The sequence below is a fragment of the Styela clava genome, chromosome 2 (genome assembly GCF_964204865.1).
Source record: "Styela clava chromosome 2, kaStyClav1.hap1.2, whole genome shotgun sequence".
Lineage (NCBI taxonomy): Eukaryota > Metazoa > Chordata > Ascidiacea > Stolidobranchia > Styelidae > Styela > Styela clava.
Window position 1 is genome coordinate 17,326,477 of NC_135251.1, and position 18,006 is coordinate 17,344,482.

Sequence of the window (18,006 nt, forward strand, 5' to 3'; positions counted from 1 at the left end):
TGCAAGTGGAAGAAGGTCCAGGGAGATCAGCGATCAGGGGTAAAACGAATAAAACAAATCGGTAGCGAAGCTGTCTAGTACGACAATCAAGCATCAAAATAAAAATATGACGAGTGTGAAAGAATACAAATAAAAAAAGGCAGCAGGGTCCAGGGGGATCATGAGTAAAAACGGAGCGATAATAGAAATCGGCAAATAGACACGAGGGAATAATATAGATCAGCAAGGCTGTGTTGGTGGGGGAGTAAAAACTAAAAATAAAAATAAGAAAAAGTGCAGCAGGGTAGAAAAAGAAAATATAATTGGCGAAAAATATACGTGAGGGAAATTAGGGAGGCCGAACAAAAATTACGATAAAAAATATCAAAGCGCTGGTGGGAGCGAAAGTAAGCCGCAGTAGAAGGCGAAATAATTAAACAGGGAGTGCAGAATAATAGAAATGAGCGAGGCGGCAATCAAAAAGCAACAAAAAAGTCCAGGGTAAATAAATAAAGGAAGTCAGGGAGAGCCGCGAAAGAAATTGAGATGGAAGAAGTGTGAAAAAGGCTGTGTGAGTGAAAGTAGGATGGAAAATAAGAAAAAATGGGAATCAGCGAGGCCAAGAAAAATAAATTAAGATAGTGAATGGAATGAAAGAAAATAGGGAAGAGGGGAAGAATGGAAAATAAATAAATATAAATGAGCTAAAGATGGTAGGGAGGTAGGAAATAAATGAAAAAGGGAAAGCATCGTACTGATCGTAGTCAATACGAGGAAAAAATAAAAGATTTATTTATATTAGAGCAAAGGTGGAAACCGATCATAAAAATGAAGAATAAAGCCAGCGCTATAGTAAAGAATACTCGGGGTGGAAATAGAAACAATGAGACCCCAAGGGAAAAAGAAAGATATAATATAATAATGAGTAGCCGTCAGGACGTAGGAAATAACTTAAAAAGAAAGCATCGTAGTAAATACAAGGAAAAAATAAAAGATATTATATTAAAGCAAGCAAGTTGTAAGGTGAAAACCGTTCATAAAAATGAAGAATAAAGCCAGCGCTATAGTGAAGAATGTGGGTGAAAATAGAAACAATGAGGCCCCAAGGGGTAAAAAAGATGGAATGTGAAAGAAAATAAAAAATTATCGAGGCTGGCTGGAGCAACAAGAAACTGGATTCTCTACAAAAATTATGCAAAAGTAACACGTTTGCTCATAACAAAAATAAAACAAGTGTAGGAGATTTGTTTTCTATAACCTAAAAAAGATTAATAACCAGTTTGCCATGTTGTAATAAAATTCCTTGGATGGGGAAAGATCGGCCAACCAGAATCTCCACATATGAAAAGAAAACAAGGGAGCGAAGTTCAAATATATGGTCACGAAAGCCAAAACAAAATATTTCACTCACAATTTCTCAAAACTATACCCTGAAGGAAGCTTGAACTATGTGACGGTGGACCCACAAATCTGGTAACCGTCATATAGTTCAAGCTTCCTTCAGGGTATAGTTTTGAGAAATTGTGAGTGAAATATTTTGTTTTGGCTTTCGTGACCATATATTTGAACTTTGCACATCTACTACCAAAATTTTCGAGACCAAATTTGCACTATCATAGACCGAATGCGGATCGGTGATTGTCTATCAGTAGTTCTCAAACTTTTTAAGCCGCGCCCCCTTTTAGGATTTGTCAAGTCTCGCGCCTCACCTTAAAAATAACTAGCCAACAATAAGCTACAAATAACATATAGTAAGGCCGAAGTAGCCTATGTTTCATTTAAAAACACGTTGAAAATACGTAAACAAAGCGTAAATATCCCAAATGAAGCAACTAAATATCCAATATATAGCGGGCAAAATCAAATTTGACAAATGTTTACATCAAACAATATAGAGGCACTGTCGTAACCCGCTGTTTCTGCTAATGTTGGTTCAAAGACAAAACTCTTGGAATTTAAATTTCATTCCAAAAAACTACCGAAATTTTTACTGAACACTTGCTCTTGGTAAAAATGACTAGTTGTTGGATTTCGTGTGGACAACTGCGACACGAACTTGGGAGTAAAGAGACACACGATGCTTTCCTCGGAACAGAAATAAACCACAAAATAGTATTCCCGACATAGGGTGTGCTGCTCACAACTGCATCTAGCACACCGTGAATACCTTGCGCCCATTCGCGTTGGAAGCCTTGACATAATGCTAGCAGAAATTGTAAAAAGCACTGGTCACCTGCCAATTGAGGCTGGCTCTTCAGGTCTTCAGTTCATTTTCAAAATACCATTGTATTTAAAATTCGAACCCCATTGATTGTGATGAATGCAGTCTTGCAAAAGATTGCACAGAAAAATTCCTCCGTGACGATTGTTTTTAAGAGGTTGATAATTTCAGTCTTTGATATGAAGTCAGCAAAATTGTTATTTTTTATCATTATAGATTGTTACCTAAATGCGATTTTTGCTCTCAAATTAAATGATGTATAATCATTCCATCATGATTTGAATTTATTGCAAGATTGTTTTCTGGATGAAGTGAGCAAAAGTGTCAAGATAACTTCATGGCTCTGGTTAAAGTACCAAACACTACAAAACGTATATGTATAAAAGAGTTTCCTAGAGTCAAGAATTGAGTATAAATTGTTCACTTGAACATAACAAAAAATACAGTAGAAATCTAAACAAGTATATTAGTTAGATATTAACTAATCGACACAAAGCTGAGTAAAAAAATGAAAAATTGCACCAAAAAGGAAATTGAAAATGAACAAGCACCCAACACTGAAAAGTTCATGTATAAAGACTGGATGTATCCAGAAATTAGCAAATTTTTACACTATAACTTGGGAATACAGCACGAGTCAGAACAAGTCGATTAAATAATTACTCATAACTTGGGAAGTATTTAGCTGATTGGCACAAAAATGAGTAAAAAATGAAATATTGCACTCGAAAGATAATTAGTGATGAAGTACAAGTCAAAATATCATTTCGGTTTGTTGTTCAAGAAACCTTGCCCTCGATATATCTTATAAATTTTCTGTGCCACAGCTATTGGATTACCTGAAAATAAAGATATTCTTCCAATAAACTTATGAATATGAAGAAATCTGTATTTGAAACAATATTACAACAAGCTGCCAACCAGGTATCAAAATTAGTCCAATTTTCGGTACTCCCGTAGTGTGTGTACCAGATTAAACTTAGGCAATAATTTTATTCAGATTTTAGTTCTATTATGAGTTCGGGGACTGTCTGTGTTAGCCAAATAAATAGACCCGCTGCCTATAGGTTTCAGTTCCTTCACACAACTTGATGTAAAGTAGCCGAATAAAATTAGTTACCTCCATATTGGTACATACACTTCTGGAGCACCCAGTTTTCTCCAATATAAACCATTTAATACAAACCTATGGGATCATATGGCATCAATGTTTGATCCATAGTGAAAGGTTGTTCGACTTGATTAAAAACATCCTGAGAAAATTTTCCATGATTGAAATGTGATCCAGTTCGTACACATTCTTTCACACGATCAACAAATAAAGACCAACGAGGCCTGAAACGAATATTTTCAATGTGTGTAACTGTGTATACAAGTTGAGAATGTAGTGCAACACCCACTAGCTAGTTAATGAAGTATGCTGTTACTGTGAAATTTTCTATTTTTTGAAAGGGAAATAACAGATTGTGGCAAATTTTACAGAACAAACCTAGCTTGTATTATATTTTTCTGTAAAATAGATTCTCAAATTTAGGACAGAATTCTGAAATACATGATGAATTGGATAAATATATGACTACACCACCATCATGGCAATGCCAAAGCAAATCTCCTGATCAGAGTATGATGAATTTTCATGGACTATATCTGCCAGAATGGTAGGTTAGAGATCCTTAGCTTGAGTCTGAGAAAATTATTCAACTCTGGATGATAACCTCACCCCAGATGTAATTACAGTGTTTCCTTACTCAATAGTTATCTACATATAAGTAGTAGTTATACAGAGCCCTGCTCAGAAAAAAAAACGATAGAAAGAAAAAATATGACATTCTGATTACTAAAGAACTACAAAAAATACACAATGTCATAAAAACTTTGCACATACTTGTAATAATATTTCATCAATGATCCCCACTCTTTACTTGCGTAATCATGGATTTCTCCAGCTGGACCCCACAATGTTACCTGATTTCTTGCATTGTATTCATACAGGTCTTTCTCCTGTAAGAAAACTGGTATTATTGAACAGTTAAAATCATTGACATTATTTGGGCTAATTTTCCCCATGGATTATCAAAACATAGTTCAGTCAGTAAAACTGGTCTGAAATAGGGCTGTGGAATCTACGATGACGCCAGACTATAGGTTGAGAACAATTTTGACTTCGGTTCTGAAAAAATCAAATTTTATTAGGAAAATCTTTTGGAATATGCAAGCTATTTTTACCAAGTCAGTGAGAACACTTAATAAACTTAATACTTGTTCTGTATATAACTTTTGACTATTTTCACCATTGGATGTATGAAATATTGTCTCCCAATATCGTGGATTTCAGAATTTTGACTGCAGCTTCAGTGACAAGATGGCAAACTCTGACAACCCTGGTTGAAAATACCAGTTTCTACTATATAAAGCATGTGTCAACCAATGGGCTCATGTCAACCAGTATTTACTTTTTCTTTCTTCCACACAACAAATTCATATTAAGCCCTTAGCAGGGCTGCAACTTCACATCATTCTGTCATTGGTGTATCCATTCATAGGAGAATTTTAGAAACAACCTTACCGTGTACAATATTAGATAAAAAACATACCATCAAATGTGTTAGGAAGAGAGTATAATAATCATTGTTACTTACTGCATCATTTGTTCCCATATTTCGAGCATCTTCGACCCATTTTCCCATCAGAAAATGTTGCTCTGTTGTTAATATTTCATCCATGTAGTCTATAACATCTAGCAATATATGTGCCGCGTGATTCACACCAGCTTCATCTTTATTATTGAATGCCTGCAGATTTTTTACAAAAAGTTCATCAACAGAAGAACTGAAAGCAATCAGTCATGATTACAAAACGACACAAGTTTCAACCATACAAATTTCCATGAAGCGGCCCACAACTTTGCTCTGATTAAGTCTCTGTATATGATATATTAAGAGACTTGATTTGGCAAAACCCAAATTTTTCTGCTTTTGATAGATTTGTCCATTCCTTACACTGAATTGAAAACCATTTTACCTTGGTTCAATTCAAAGATCTTCAAGCCATGTCTAGCCTATTGTGTTACCATCTGAAATAAGTTTAAAAACTTATCTGTACTTTCAGGTTTTGTTTCCTATACAACAAAGTATATAACGTACTGTTATCAAAGCATATTGAGCATCGAAGTGATAGTATTGCAACATTTGTCTTGTTATATCAACAGCATCATATTTAACAGTTGGTATAGGAGCAACATCTTCTAAACCCATCATGAACTCATCCCATATTGTAAGCAAACTAAAAATATAATTTTAATATCCCTTTGTTAATAAAGATATAAAGGCACCAAAGAAATAGTTGACACCAAATGAAAAAAAAATGATAAAATTTACTTGAAAATTGGTGAAAAAAAAGGGCTTCAACCAAAAGGGCAAATCTGGAACAAGCTGTTTTGAGGAAATAAGTACACGTATATTTTTAATTTCAAAATTCCTTTCAACTTTCATCGAAATACTTTGCTGAATACTGCTGTGATCGAATACCAGCTTACAAAGCACATACTTCTTTGTAATATTTTCAAATTAGGTCTGTTTTGAAACTTCACCTTTGTGTTCGTTTTGAAACCCTCGAAATAATAGACTTAAAAATATTTTTGACACTTGCAATTGAGTAAATACCAATTAAAAGTAATTGTTATCTACCTTTTTTGTATTAATGAACAAATTTATTAATTTACCGGTATAATATAAATTAATGTCAAACATAAAATTCTCCAATCACCCAATTCATCATGTATTACATAATCTTTGAAGATAGCTGCATAAAGTAAAAGCACAATACCTTTTCTGGTCATACCATCTCGGAAATTCTGGTAAGTTTGTCGTGGGTCTGTCGACGATGGGACCCCGTATTGTACGTTTTGTTGGATAACCAGGAGTTGTATCATTATATATGGTAGCAGCCAATTGGGACCAGGCATGTTGAAGATGTAAATTGTCAGAAGCGTACCTAAAAAGTTAGAAATGTCAAATTAAAGCATCGAAAAAAATATTCATAATTGCAAAGTTTTTTATACCATCTTTTACATGCCTTTCATTCTGTACACAGAGTCATTTATATGTAAGAAGGTATCATATATTAAAGAACAGGAATCTGTCTGGTTCAGTACTGCCAGTTCAGCATTGCCGATCCTGGACGATGATTTGAACCAGAGATGCAATTATACCCTTGTTAAGGTTGAGCAAGGGATTACTAGCAATGCCACCACTCTTAAGTCCAACACTTTGAATTAGGGTAAACGAATAATATCAATCAGTTTGAATTTATTGTAACTTATGTTTGGATAGAAGAAGAGAACAGAAATAAGATATAATCCCATCTTGTTATTTATTTGGCTCATTCATCAGAATTTGTCAACATCTGGTCCAAATTGACAATGACATTTTTATACCATTTTCAAGGTATTCCCTGGATGCAATCCACTTAAACAGCCTGTAACTACTTCTTCAAAAATATAATAGAATATAGCCTACCTTCGTACAACAAATCGGTTCACCCAATCAGTAATATTTCTTGGAATTATAAAATATCCAACTTCCAACATTAGATCGTATATTATATAATTTTGATTTATTCCTTCTGGAGTTAAACCTGTTCCTATCATAGTTGAGTTCATAAAAGAAAGTGCTGCAGCAGGACCCTTTGAAGCAAAGATTGTCAGTAAATATTCGTAGTGGCCTAGCATTCAAAGCGTTAGAGTTAACCATGGTGGCATCGCAGTTATACTCAAGTTCAAATCCAATGCCCCCCACCTCACCGAATGCGTAATAAAGTGGGTGGGCAATACCGAACAGAACCGAAATTTTGATCCTTCCAAAAATTGTATATCCTTACATACCAATGGTTGATTGTACAGAGCCTTGTTTTTAATAAAAAGCGTAAATAAGTGTTGTATGCAAATCTTATGTTGTGCTTGCTATTTTGTGCATTTCCAAATAAGTTTGGCATTCTAGAATTGAGCTTTTACATTTTTAATTTCCTTTCTGACAAATATAACTATTTTCAAGAGGATGATATATGCCGTGGTTTGAACAGAGAAGTGACAAAACAGATCAATCCTATGGAAAAATACATGCTCTTATCCAGTTACAATTCGATGTCGGATATTTCCCATACCCTCGGATAGATAGTAACGGTATTTGTTTCAAACGCATGAATGGACTTATTGACAAGGACAGTGGTTTCAATATTTGAATACATCCATTTGATTTAATTTTGATAGAAATATTCGAACATCCTTACTCACTCATAATAGTACATGTAGCAGTCAATAGTATAGTGGTGTATAAAATAGTGCATAGTAGTAGAGCATGTATATATTAGAAAGAAATCAGGATTTTCATTTTCCCACTTTTAATCACTGTAAATATCTCATTTACCTTATTTATGGTATCTATCTTTCCATAAAAACCAGTATTGCCGCCAAAATTATGTAGCATGCACCAGATAAATGGTTGACCATAATATGAATGTGTTGGTGCATATTCTGGTGATGATTCAGAAAATAGGTCAAGAACAATCATTTTGCCCTGAAAAAAAAAAACCAACAAGACAATATAGCTGGCGCAAATAATAACTGTTATAAAAGCTTTACCATCTAGCAAAACATGGCCATTCTCAGATGTATTTCTAACAATGCTGCTGAATAGGGAAACCACACGGAGAGCAGTTTAAAAACGACTTCCGGTTGACAAAGTTATCACTCCGATTCCATCTCTTGAGTAAACCAAATTTTGATAATAAAAACTTTGGTTTAAGTGTTGATATTGTATTATTTCAATTGTTAATTTTTGCCCACTGCCAACATAAGCAAGCCTTCTAACTGTATGTTGAGAATGCTCAGTTTCTCAGTTTCGGTCAGAAATTTTGAATTCAATTACCACCATTAGGAGTATGTAGTACTGTAGAACTCCAATTACTATGACTTCAATACTTGACTCCCTACATCTAAAACGACTCTTATAGCAATAAAAACATTTCAAACTTCCACAATCCGGATTCTCGATGCTTGGCCCAAGTTTCTACCCTGGATCCCATGAACATATATGAAATACAGCTCAAAAGAATCTTAGAATGCTGAAAATACAAAAACGAACCAGAGGAACTCCAGTTAAAAGTGCTTTTTCTTGGTCAGGTTTCCAGAATGCAGTATTCCTGAATAACCATCCTTGCATTAACCTAAAATGGAATATGAAAAATCTTATTCATTTTTTTATTCGTTTCAAAAGGAAGCTGATCAGTTACGGCTTGATACCAAATCTTTCAAATATTAGATTAAAAAATTAAAATATTACCAAATAGCGTCTTTATCTGTAGCCTTCATTGCATTGAACACAGCAGCAGATGTTTCAGATAGATAAGTTGTATCACTAGACCTTGGTGTCATTTCATTAAACATATCAGCATTATATATATGATTTGTGCCATTATATTCTTTTATTTGCTCCTCAATAAACATTTTCCCGATTTTCCTTTAAAAATTAACAAAAATCTGATTTGAATATGTTCGCTTTTATGTTATTTATATTATGTGATTCATACTATTGTATTTATATACAAAAGAGCAAATGATCTAATACAGGGGTGTGCAACCTGCGGTCCACAGGCCAAATGCTGCCCACAAGGAAAAACTGTGCGGCCCGCAGAGAAGTGTCAATTTTGAATGGTATGTGGCCCGGCCCGGGAAACAAGTTTTTAATTTAGGTAAATCTGATATGTGTGCGAGTAATTCCAATCCCTTTGCGTTGCAAAGCCTGTAGTTGAATCCAATTTATTATCTATGGCGTTACATTGCACTAACAGCTAGTTTGTGCAAAGCGAACAATGAATGTAATAAGACCAATACTATAAATTTTCTGGTCCTCCTGTATCACAGGTTGCACAACCCTGATCTAATATATGGGCATGAACATGAAGGTGGCGCATCGGTACAAGTATTGAGAGAACCGAGTTTGTCGAGATTGGTGGGCGAGCAATCTGAAAATGGTCGAGCAATACGAAAAAAAACATTGTTCGTTGTTCGATTTAATTAAAATGAAACTGCAATATTTTTTAGGATATATTGAGTAGCATATGAGAATACAACATTAGTTGCACAGAAAAGAGTTCAGAGTAGAAGCATGAAAACATTGAATTTAATAAAAAATATATGGTTTTGAAACTCACTTTGTTACTATTTGAAATTAGGTGTTTTGGAGCTATTTGCTATGTTTCGTCATTATTATTTGTTAGAATTTGATTCATTTTATTGGTATAAATATTACAAATTATGCCAGTATATGAACTGTTACAATTGCAGCAGACAATACAAGAAAATCACTCACAGAAATAAAGGATCTGTAGGTTCCAGCAAGTAAGTACATGAGTATGTGCAGTTAAAATGTGACCAGGATGACAGTCTTGTAGCATTAACCTTGTAAAATAAAAAAAATTGAAATTTCAGGCGGATTGTATCGTGAAGATGAAACTTGCTAATTGAATCAAGACTTGTTCAGAGCTTAAGGCGTGAAAAGCATTGTATAACGAAATTTTTTGGGTTTTTCAAAAAAATTCCCTCTTTACCACGAAGATATTACCATAGAATATTATATAAAAAAAAATTGGCATTGCTTAACCCAAATCAGAATTTTTTCACAGGACGTTAAACCCAAGATTTTTAGCGATGCCAGCACTTTAAGCAATAGGTCATTGAACCCACAAGCACTAGATATGCCGACAAAAGGTTCAATTACTAAATTGCAGACATATCAATAATAACAAAGCATTCAGAAAAAGCCTTTAATACACTACCTTATACAGCTTAGTGATTGCTTCAGGAATATGGCCAGCAAATCCTGGTAGAACAGGAATAATACCAATAGATCTCATTCTTGTAAGAATTTTATGCTGCAATGCCAACTGGTTCTCAATCCAAGATGTTGGCAAGGGGCCTCCCCATCCATCAACATTGCCCATCCTTCCCCTGGAAGTTTCATAATACAAAAAATGACCAACACTCGAACAACACTTGACATCATGGCAAAACAAAATTTCAATCAAGAAACATGGACTACTAGCTCAGGGATGGCGAACCACTGAGCCGTGGGTCACCAAGTGACCCACCGCGTTTTATTCGTGACGCGCCAAGGCACGAATAAAATAAAATGCTAACATATTAATGATAAAAATTAATAAAACCGGCTTTAAATTAATCTACCAATAACTAAGCTATTATATTGTACCGTCGTCTGTCATTGATATTTGAATTGTTAATTTATCGTTCTCGGCCGGTATGGTAATTTTTAAAACCCCTAATCTTGGACGTATGTATGCACAGCTGTGTACCGTTATCCAGCTATTGGCTCTGACATAGTTTATGACATAACAATGCATTTGATCTGTTCATTTCTCGCAACGTCTTGTCTCTTTCGGAAGTGCATTTGCCGACTGTTTAGGGGTTTATACGAGAACTAGATGCTACCGTACTTTGCATTTTATTAGTTTCTCACATACAATGCCGTTGGGAAAACAAAATCTTTGAGACTTGAAATAAAAACCTAGAAATTAGAAAGGGGCAGTGTGAGAGTGCCTTAATGTGGTTGAAAGCTGATCGAAAAATATCACTACCAGAGTGGAATTCTTTCCAAACTCTTTGCAACCGCAAAAAAATTTACCGCATCATCCTAGACTTTTTTTTGTAATTCATTAATTAATTGTTTTCGTACTCTTAATTTCATAAAATCGGGTGCCATGAAAAGTCCCTGATAGAAATGCTGCATAAGTAAAGCCCAAAACTACACCAACACCAACAGAAGCTTATAAGATTTGTTTCAGTTCCTTATAGATACAAACAAATTAAATATCTGTGACCCACTCTCTTCTGTTCCGCGATAAAAATATAATTATTGACCCATTCATTGAAAAAGGTTCGCCATCTCTGGACTAGCTTATAACAGTATATTGTGTCAGAATAAGTTGAAAAATATTTTACATTTACCATATTAACCTAATCCTCCCGGTCTGACGCATGCGCGACGTTTCAGACGTTTTGCAATGCTGTGTGTATACCATGAGGTCTGGAATGTTTGTTATGGTCTTGCTTGAAAGGAAATCTTATTCCCCACACAACGATATGAGAATGAACCTTATATGACATTTAGAAGTGATAAAATTTCGCTTACATATCACACGTGTACTTCCCGCTGCGATATAAAAACGTCGCACAACAAGAAAATGATTCCATAAACCTTGGCGTTGCGCGCTAACCAATAACAAAAGCTAGTTTGATAAGGTCTTATTTTGAAGGTCATTTTATATGCTACATAAGAGAGTGGACATCTCACAACGTCAGGAAGTTATAAAAATATCGAGTCGTTTGATCGCAGCTGCCTCACCGAAAAAAAAGTTAGGCGTTTTATCTCGCAAATTCTCCTTGTCTGACGATTATAAGCTTTTATGATTCATAATAAATGTTTTATTAAACAACCGATCGATCTATCGATGTGGTGACTTCTCAAACGGAAAATTTCCAAAACGATTGAACGACGCGCGCTATGGAAAAGCGTTTAGTATCATATGAAAGAGAAATCCAATGTGCAGTCAACTGTATAGTCACATTTCAGCTTTACAATAGCTATAGACGTCCAACAGCTGATAGAATGAGAGAGTGTAAATATTTTTGTTATTTTTTGACGTTACGAGAGACCTCTTGAAAGAGGTGTTTTAGTTTACGGTCCTCCAGTGACATCTAGCGTATAGTACTCTAAAATACCTTTCCAATGGTATATAATTATTGTATATTGGGTAAATTTTGGAGGTCGTATGACATTAATAAAAATGGGTATTCAAAATTGGGCTCGATTGGGCGTCTAAAACAGGTTAATAATATACGCTGTTTGTTTACAATATAAAGCCACTAATATAGTCGAAAGATTACTGATATAGAAGCACAAATGAGTTACATGCTATAGACAGAAATAGGTTCATTTCAAAATGGGTTTACACAGTCAAGAACGGGCATATATATATAATTAAATAGTACTCTTGCAAATGCAATAGTCTACCATCTTTCATGTTGCAACTTACCATGCAAGGAAAGCAGGACCAGCAAAATGGTTTGCCAGATCTTGATCCGTGCAACCAAATTGTTTATAAACTCGTCTCCATATTGCTTCTTGTCCAGTAAATGCCAAAGGAAGATTCACGCCGTTTAAAGCCATCCAATCTATTTCTCTCTCCCATCTATAGCCACAAAATTGAACAAAAAGGAAGTTATAATAATATCATATCCCGCAACTGAGACATCCATCCATACATTTGACATACAACAAGAATATTATCTTCAGGAAGCTTGATGTGAAATTAAAAAAAAATATATTTCAAACCTTGTCCAATTCCACCATACAGAAGAGTAACTGACGGTGCATACATTCTGATAATATCTATATTTTACTCCAGCATTTAACTCCAATTTTCCTGATTTTAAAGATGGCAGTGGATCAGGAAGATCAAATAAATTATCTTCGGCCCATGTTATTGACTTGCTGAAAGATAAAATAAGAGATAACCAAAGTTTGTTGAAGAAACGGGGACTTTATGTTGGCTAAAAAAATTGTTGCAATTATAGCAGAATCAGAGTCAATGTCACAGATTATAATTACCCCCCAAATTACTGTGGGGTTGAAGAAAATTTACACTCAATTTTTACATCGAACTCATAGGCATTAAACTACCGTAAACCTTTAAACCTTATTCGGTAAAAATTTTACCTATGACTCAGACTACAATATCAATGAATAACCGCCCAACTCTTAACTCTGCTTTTTTATATACAATGTATTCATGCACCTTTCACTTTATACAAGGCTCCGTACAAGCAGCCACTGATAAGTAAAGACCGTACTTTTGGAAGGACAGCAGTCCAGGATCCTTCTCGTTTGGCACTGCCTACCTGATTTATTACACCCTGGGTGAGGTGGTAGGCATGGAATATTTTACCCTATTATAAGGCTTTAACCACTAGACCAGTGGTCGGCAACCGTTTTCAAGTGACGGACCGGTAAAGCCTGACCGGTATGTTAGTCGTTGAACGGACTAAGCCCATGAAATAAATTATACGCATTAGGAAATTTATGTTGACAATATACTAAAGCACGAAAGTGATGCTATTTAATGCAATATCTGTATTTGTTTGCTGGCAATTAACTGTTCCCATATTCGAGATATTGTCGACATTGACACACGTAACGTGTTCTTACATCTAGCCTATTTCGATATTTCGTTTTTGTAGTTATCAATATTGAAAACCAGGCCTCAAATTATTAAGATTTCGGGAAAGGTAACAATGCCTGTAAACCTTCTGACTCTGGTCTGGGTATTAATTTACGGTATGTTTATGATTATCCGGATCTGAAGTATAGAATTAGCACTGGCTAGGCATGACCTGTTAGCTAAGAGCCAGTAGTGGAGTAGTCACGTTCTTAGCGAGAATTATTTTGTTGGAGATATCTTATACGGACTGATGAGATACATGTTTATACGGGCGTAGTGAAACAATTGACCCAGCATTATTGCTACATACTGACATGGCAATTGTTTGTGAAGTCAGACATGCTGCACAAATGCGCCGTGTTTGTCTGGTTTGCTGTTGGGAGCTGTTTTTAGTCGCAGGGTTTGTGGTTAGATTGTAGAGGTTTTATTACGGCCTTGTCCGTTTTTGTGTCACCTTTCTGCGGACCGGCCGTAACCTTTCCGCGGACCGGCGATGGGCCGCGGCCCGGTGGTTGCCGACCACTGCACTAGACCACCCAATCACAATACTTCTTTACTGAAAGACCTCTAAATCATATGGGTGATGAAATCCCTAATAATAATATAAAATATTTAATATTGCTTCATGCAGTTAAAGACAAAATTTAAGTACTTGCAATAATATTTAAGATAATGGTTGAATCCAAAAGCAACAGCAACTCCACTTGTTCCAGATATCTTAATTTTACCAACACTAGGATTAGTGATCTGAGAATAAAAATGTATTGAATTTGAATAATGTAAGTGGATATGAGTCATGACCAAGATAAATCTTTATTAAAAAAAAACAGGGTTTGGTTCCTCAATTGATAAATAATAATTGCTCCTAGTTTATCAATTCAGGTTGGGTACAAGATGAGCTAATCAGGCCAATTTAGGAAGGCTCAATCATATGGCACACCACTGCCTATGGTCCATGTCAAATATCGTTTATCCAGTTTGGCAAACAAAGGAGGCATACCAGGGGTTAGGTGAACCACCGATAATAGCGAGGATTTCTACAATCCTCTGCCACTTCATCATTCCCCCACATAATTCTAGCTTGCTGCTGGGTATTCAGAGGTGCAATGCAAGTGCATAACACTTGGCCTGATGCTCCCATGCCGAGTCACTCACATTGAGAGCAAAATAAAATAATCCCATCCAAAAGGATGTAGAAATATACAAAAAGATAAACAACATATCTCTGTAACAAGCATACTCACTATAACAATGTCATTTCCTGAACTTGTTGTTAAATTGACATCAACTTGAAAATCTTTGCTCCTATCTCCAATAATCCTTTTCAGTAATTCTTGCACAGCAGTTGTTTGTTCTCCAACAGTTGTATAACTCTTGACATTATGAAGATGCACCAGAGGATCTAGCAATTTCACATCATTGCCAAATGTGGTGCTGATTAAAATACTTATCAACACTAGATTAACATACATAGTTTGCATTATCAATTAAAACATATCTAAAAAATTGAAGAAAAACAAACAGAAATGATCATGATTTAATAATAAAAGACTTACAATTATATTGACTGGGTGCGCCTGCATCCAATATCTGTGTTCAATATAGTTAAGGAGTACAAGTAAGATAATGCTTGCTATACTCAGATGGCCAAAACTATAAAACACATATGCATCCTGAAATACTATTTTTGAATATGAAATATTGAATACATTTTGAATTGGTTCACGTTCAACAGTGAAATTTGTGTTGTAAGAGATTGAAGATTAAACCTAAATTTGGCAATGCAAAATGTTTAAGATGGACATTGATTTGACGAATAATCTTTTTTCAATTTAGAATGCAAATTTAAATTTTTTTGTTTGATCACCAGATGTCAAAAGCTTAAAATAGAAAATTTTCAAATGAAAATATCTAGTTGGAATGTGTTTAAATAGTAGATTTATTCAGGACAAATTAGCAGGATTGATTTTGGTGTTCCAAGTTCCAGACTTATTTCAGAGGATTCGACATACCCTTTGAAAAATAATCACCATTTGTAAATAAGGCAAGTTCATAATACTTGCAGAATGTCTAAAATATGATTGAATGTGATGAAGCCCATTATCAAATATTCTTCAGTGAATTAGAAGTCATAGAGGAAAAGTGTATTTTTGTCCAACTTGAAGAAATAAATTAGGTAATCAAATAAAATTACAGGTTTATAACTCTTGACAAAATTTTTATTTATCTTATTAAAGCAAAACACATTATATCAAAATTGAAATATTCCAAGTGATTTTGAAACTGGATGTGGAGATAGAAAAATATGCTTTCTAACTGATAAAAAAACGAACACTGTTTGTAAAGGATATTGATTGTCGTGAAGTTGATTAGGCAGATAACATAATCCAAGCACTTTTCAGTTGTAACTCTGTTTATTCATCATCAGAGTCTTTGTGCTTTTTCTTTTTCTTTTTCTTTGATTTCTTCTTTTTATTTTTAGCCTTTTTATGTTTTGATTTTGATTTCTTGATCTTGTTATCAGGTGATTTGTGAGAATCGTTATGGTTTTGAATATCAATTACAGAAGATTTTGCATTATAATCATTGACATTATTTTTATCAGGTGACCTTGTGTTTCTATTATGATAATCTCTCCGTCTTGAAGATGAACGCTTTTTATAATCTTTCCTCACTGGTGATGATTCACGTTGCCGATGATGATGTTTGGTTGAAGGATATCTATCATCATTAGAATCCTTGGAATATTTTCTTTTTCTACGCTTTGCTTCCTTGTCTGATTCAGAAGAATATGACCGAGATCGACTTCTACTGTAAAAATGTCTCCTTGTTCCTTTATCATGAGAATGACTTCGTTTCCTGCTCTTACCATACGGTATATAAGTACGATTGTGATTGTTATTATACTTTGAAAGCCTATTTCTATGTGAAAATTTTTTTTCACCAATTTTGAACACATGTAAGAAGTTGCATTGCCCCCCACGTTGACATGAACCCCTTCTCTGATGAATTCCACATATGGCACTTGACCATGATAAAATTGACACAAATCTACAGAATATTTGTTTTCCATTATAAAATCTTCCAAACATTTTATCAAAACAGTTTTTTGCAATGTTTTCATTTTCATATTGCACGTAAACATTACCACAAATATGCTTACTTCGATTGCTACAAACAAGCAATTGCAATACTTTACCAACTTGATCACATTCGGGTTTGATATCTTCGTAAAAATCAATAAATTCTTCCTGCAAATCTTGTTCAGAATATTCAAGCATGATGTCACCTGCATCATGTCGAACTCGGTTTCTTTCTTCCATATCAAAAGCGAAAGTTTGAAACATATTTGGGAACAGTAATGTGTCGGAGATGTCAATATCAGGATGCTTACGGCTGCATCTATCTCCAAAGCGGCATACACCAACTTTTAAAAAGAAATTACAAATAGGACGATTGTCATCTATTGGTTTTATCTCTTCCAACAACGACTTTTCAGGTTCTATTATGGCTGGTGCTTTAACATCATCAGGAGCCATGGGATTCTGCCATTTTTCTACCTCATCATCTAAAAGAGATAAAAGATCATTAATTTCATTCTTTTCATTTTCCGGCCGTTCCAATTCTTTTCCATTAACTATTTTCTCAGGTTGTTCCGATACGTTTGAAACATTATCAGAACATTGCTCTTCCTCCCGAGAAGTGTTCGATTCGGACAATTGCATTGAAACCGTAATTTTTATGTCACATACTTTGGGAGTTTTCACTCCTTCTGATAATACGCCAATATTTTCTACTATGGAATCGGTATTCTGTATCAGAGGCTGTGATGTGGTATTGAGTAATATTCCCTTTAGCTTATTTGGATCTGGTATATTGTCTGAAACACCCTGCCGCAGATGACAAATAATTGAATGATTTGTCAGTGGACCATCTGGCATATCATTACTGCTAGGAATATCTTCAATTTCTTCCAATTCATTTGAAGACGTTTTTTCACATATTTTTCTGTTTAAATATGCAAGAAATCTTTTTCTTCGTCTCTTTTCTTTTTTCCATAATTTGCGACGCTGTTTATGATTATGAACAATACTGCACAAGCTTTGATAATTCAAATTTTTCAGCTCAGTTGCTTTCACTGTAATGTGATCCAACAGGGATAGTTTTTCAATCTCCTTCATGACGAATTTGAAGTCATTGACATATTACAATATGGGCATATTCTAATACATGAATAAATGTAAGTCCTGAAGTCTGTGAAAGCAGCAAACACTTACAAAACATCCGTATACTGATATATGCAATTTTACATAGGTGATTGCATAAAATATTCGACTTTCATTGACCATTCTCATCGTCAAACCAGCATTTTAGCTTATCACCTGTTGGTAGGCCATTATGTAAAATTTTATGCTTATTAGGAATTTCATTTTGCCAAATATTTGACCAATTGATTGGACAATTTAAATTGAATTTTTGTGTAATGTATATATCATGACGTGTAGCAATTGCTT

The 18,006-nt window shown here is 34.6% G+C and overlaps 2 protein-coding genes across 2 annotated transcripts; both read right to left on the reverse strand.

The window, feature by feature from the left end:
- Positions 1-2,466: 2,466 nt before the first annotated feature.
- On the reverse strand, positions 2,467-14,973 carry LOC120335821 (alpha-N-acetylglucosaminidase-like). Its single transcript, XM_039403428.2, has 16 exons — positions 14,737-14,973; positions 14,145-14,239; positions 12,607-12,765; positions 12,308-12,463; positions 10,034-10,205; positions 9,568-9,656; positions 8,539-8,715; positions 8,341-8,422; positions 7,624-7,773; positions 6,718-6,884; positions 6,026-6,193; positions 5,344-5,482; positions 4,840-4,992; positions 4,086-4,201; positions 3,387-3,535; positions 2,467-3,039 (listed from the first exon to the last, which is right to left on the reverse strand). The coding sequence occupies exons 1-16, from the start codon at positions 14,971-14,973 to the stop codon at positions 2,963-2,965; spliced, it is 2,286 nt and encodes a 761-aa protein (XP_039259362.2). The 3' UTR covers positions 2,467-2,962.
- Positions 14,974-14,993: 20 nt separating this feature from the next.
- LOC120335822 (uncharacterized) lies at positions 14,994-17,766 on the reverse strand. Its single transcript, XM_078109671.1, has one exon. It carries the CDS (start codon positions 17,671-17,673, stop codon positions 15,907-15,909), a length of 1,767 nt encoding a protein of 588 aa, XP_077965797.1. The 5' UTR covers positions 17,674-17,766; the 3' UTR covers positions 14,994-15,906.
- Between the last annotated feature and the right edge of the window lie 240 nt (positions 17,767-18,006).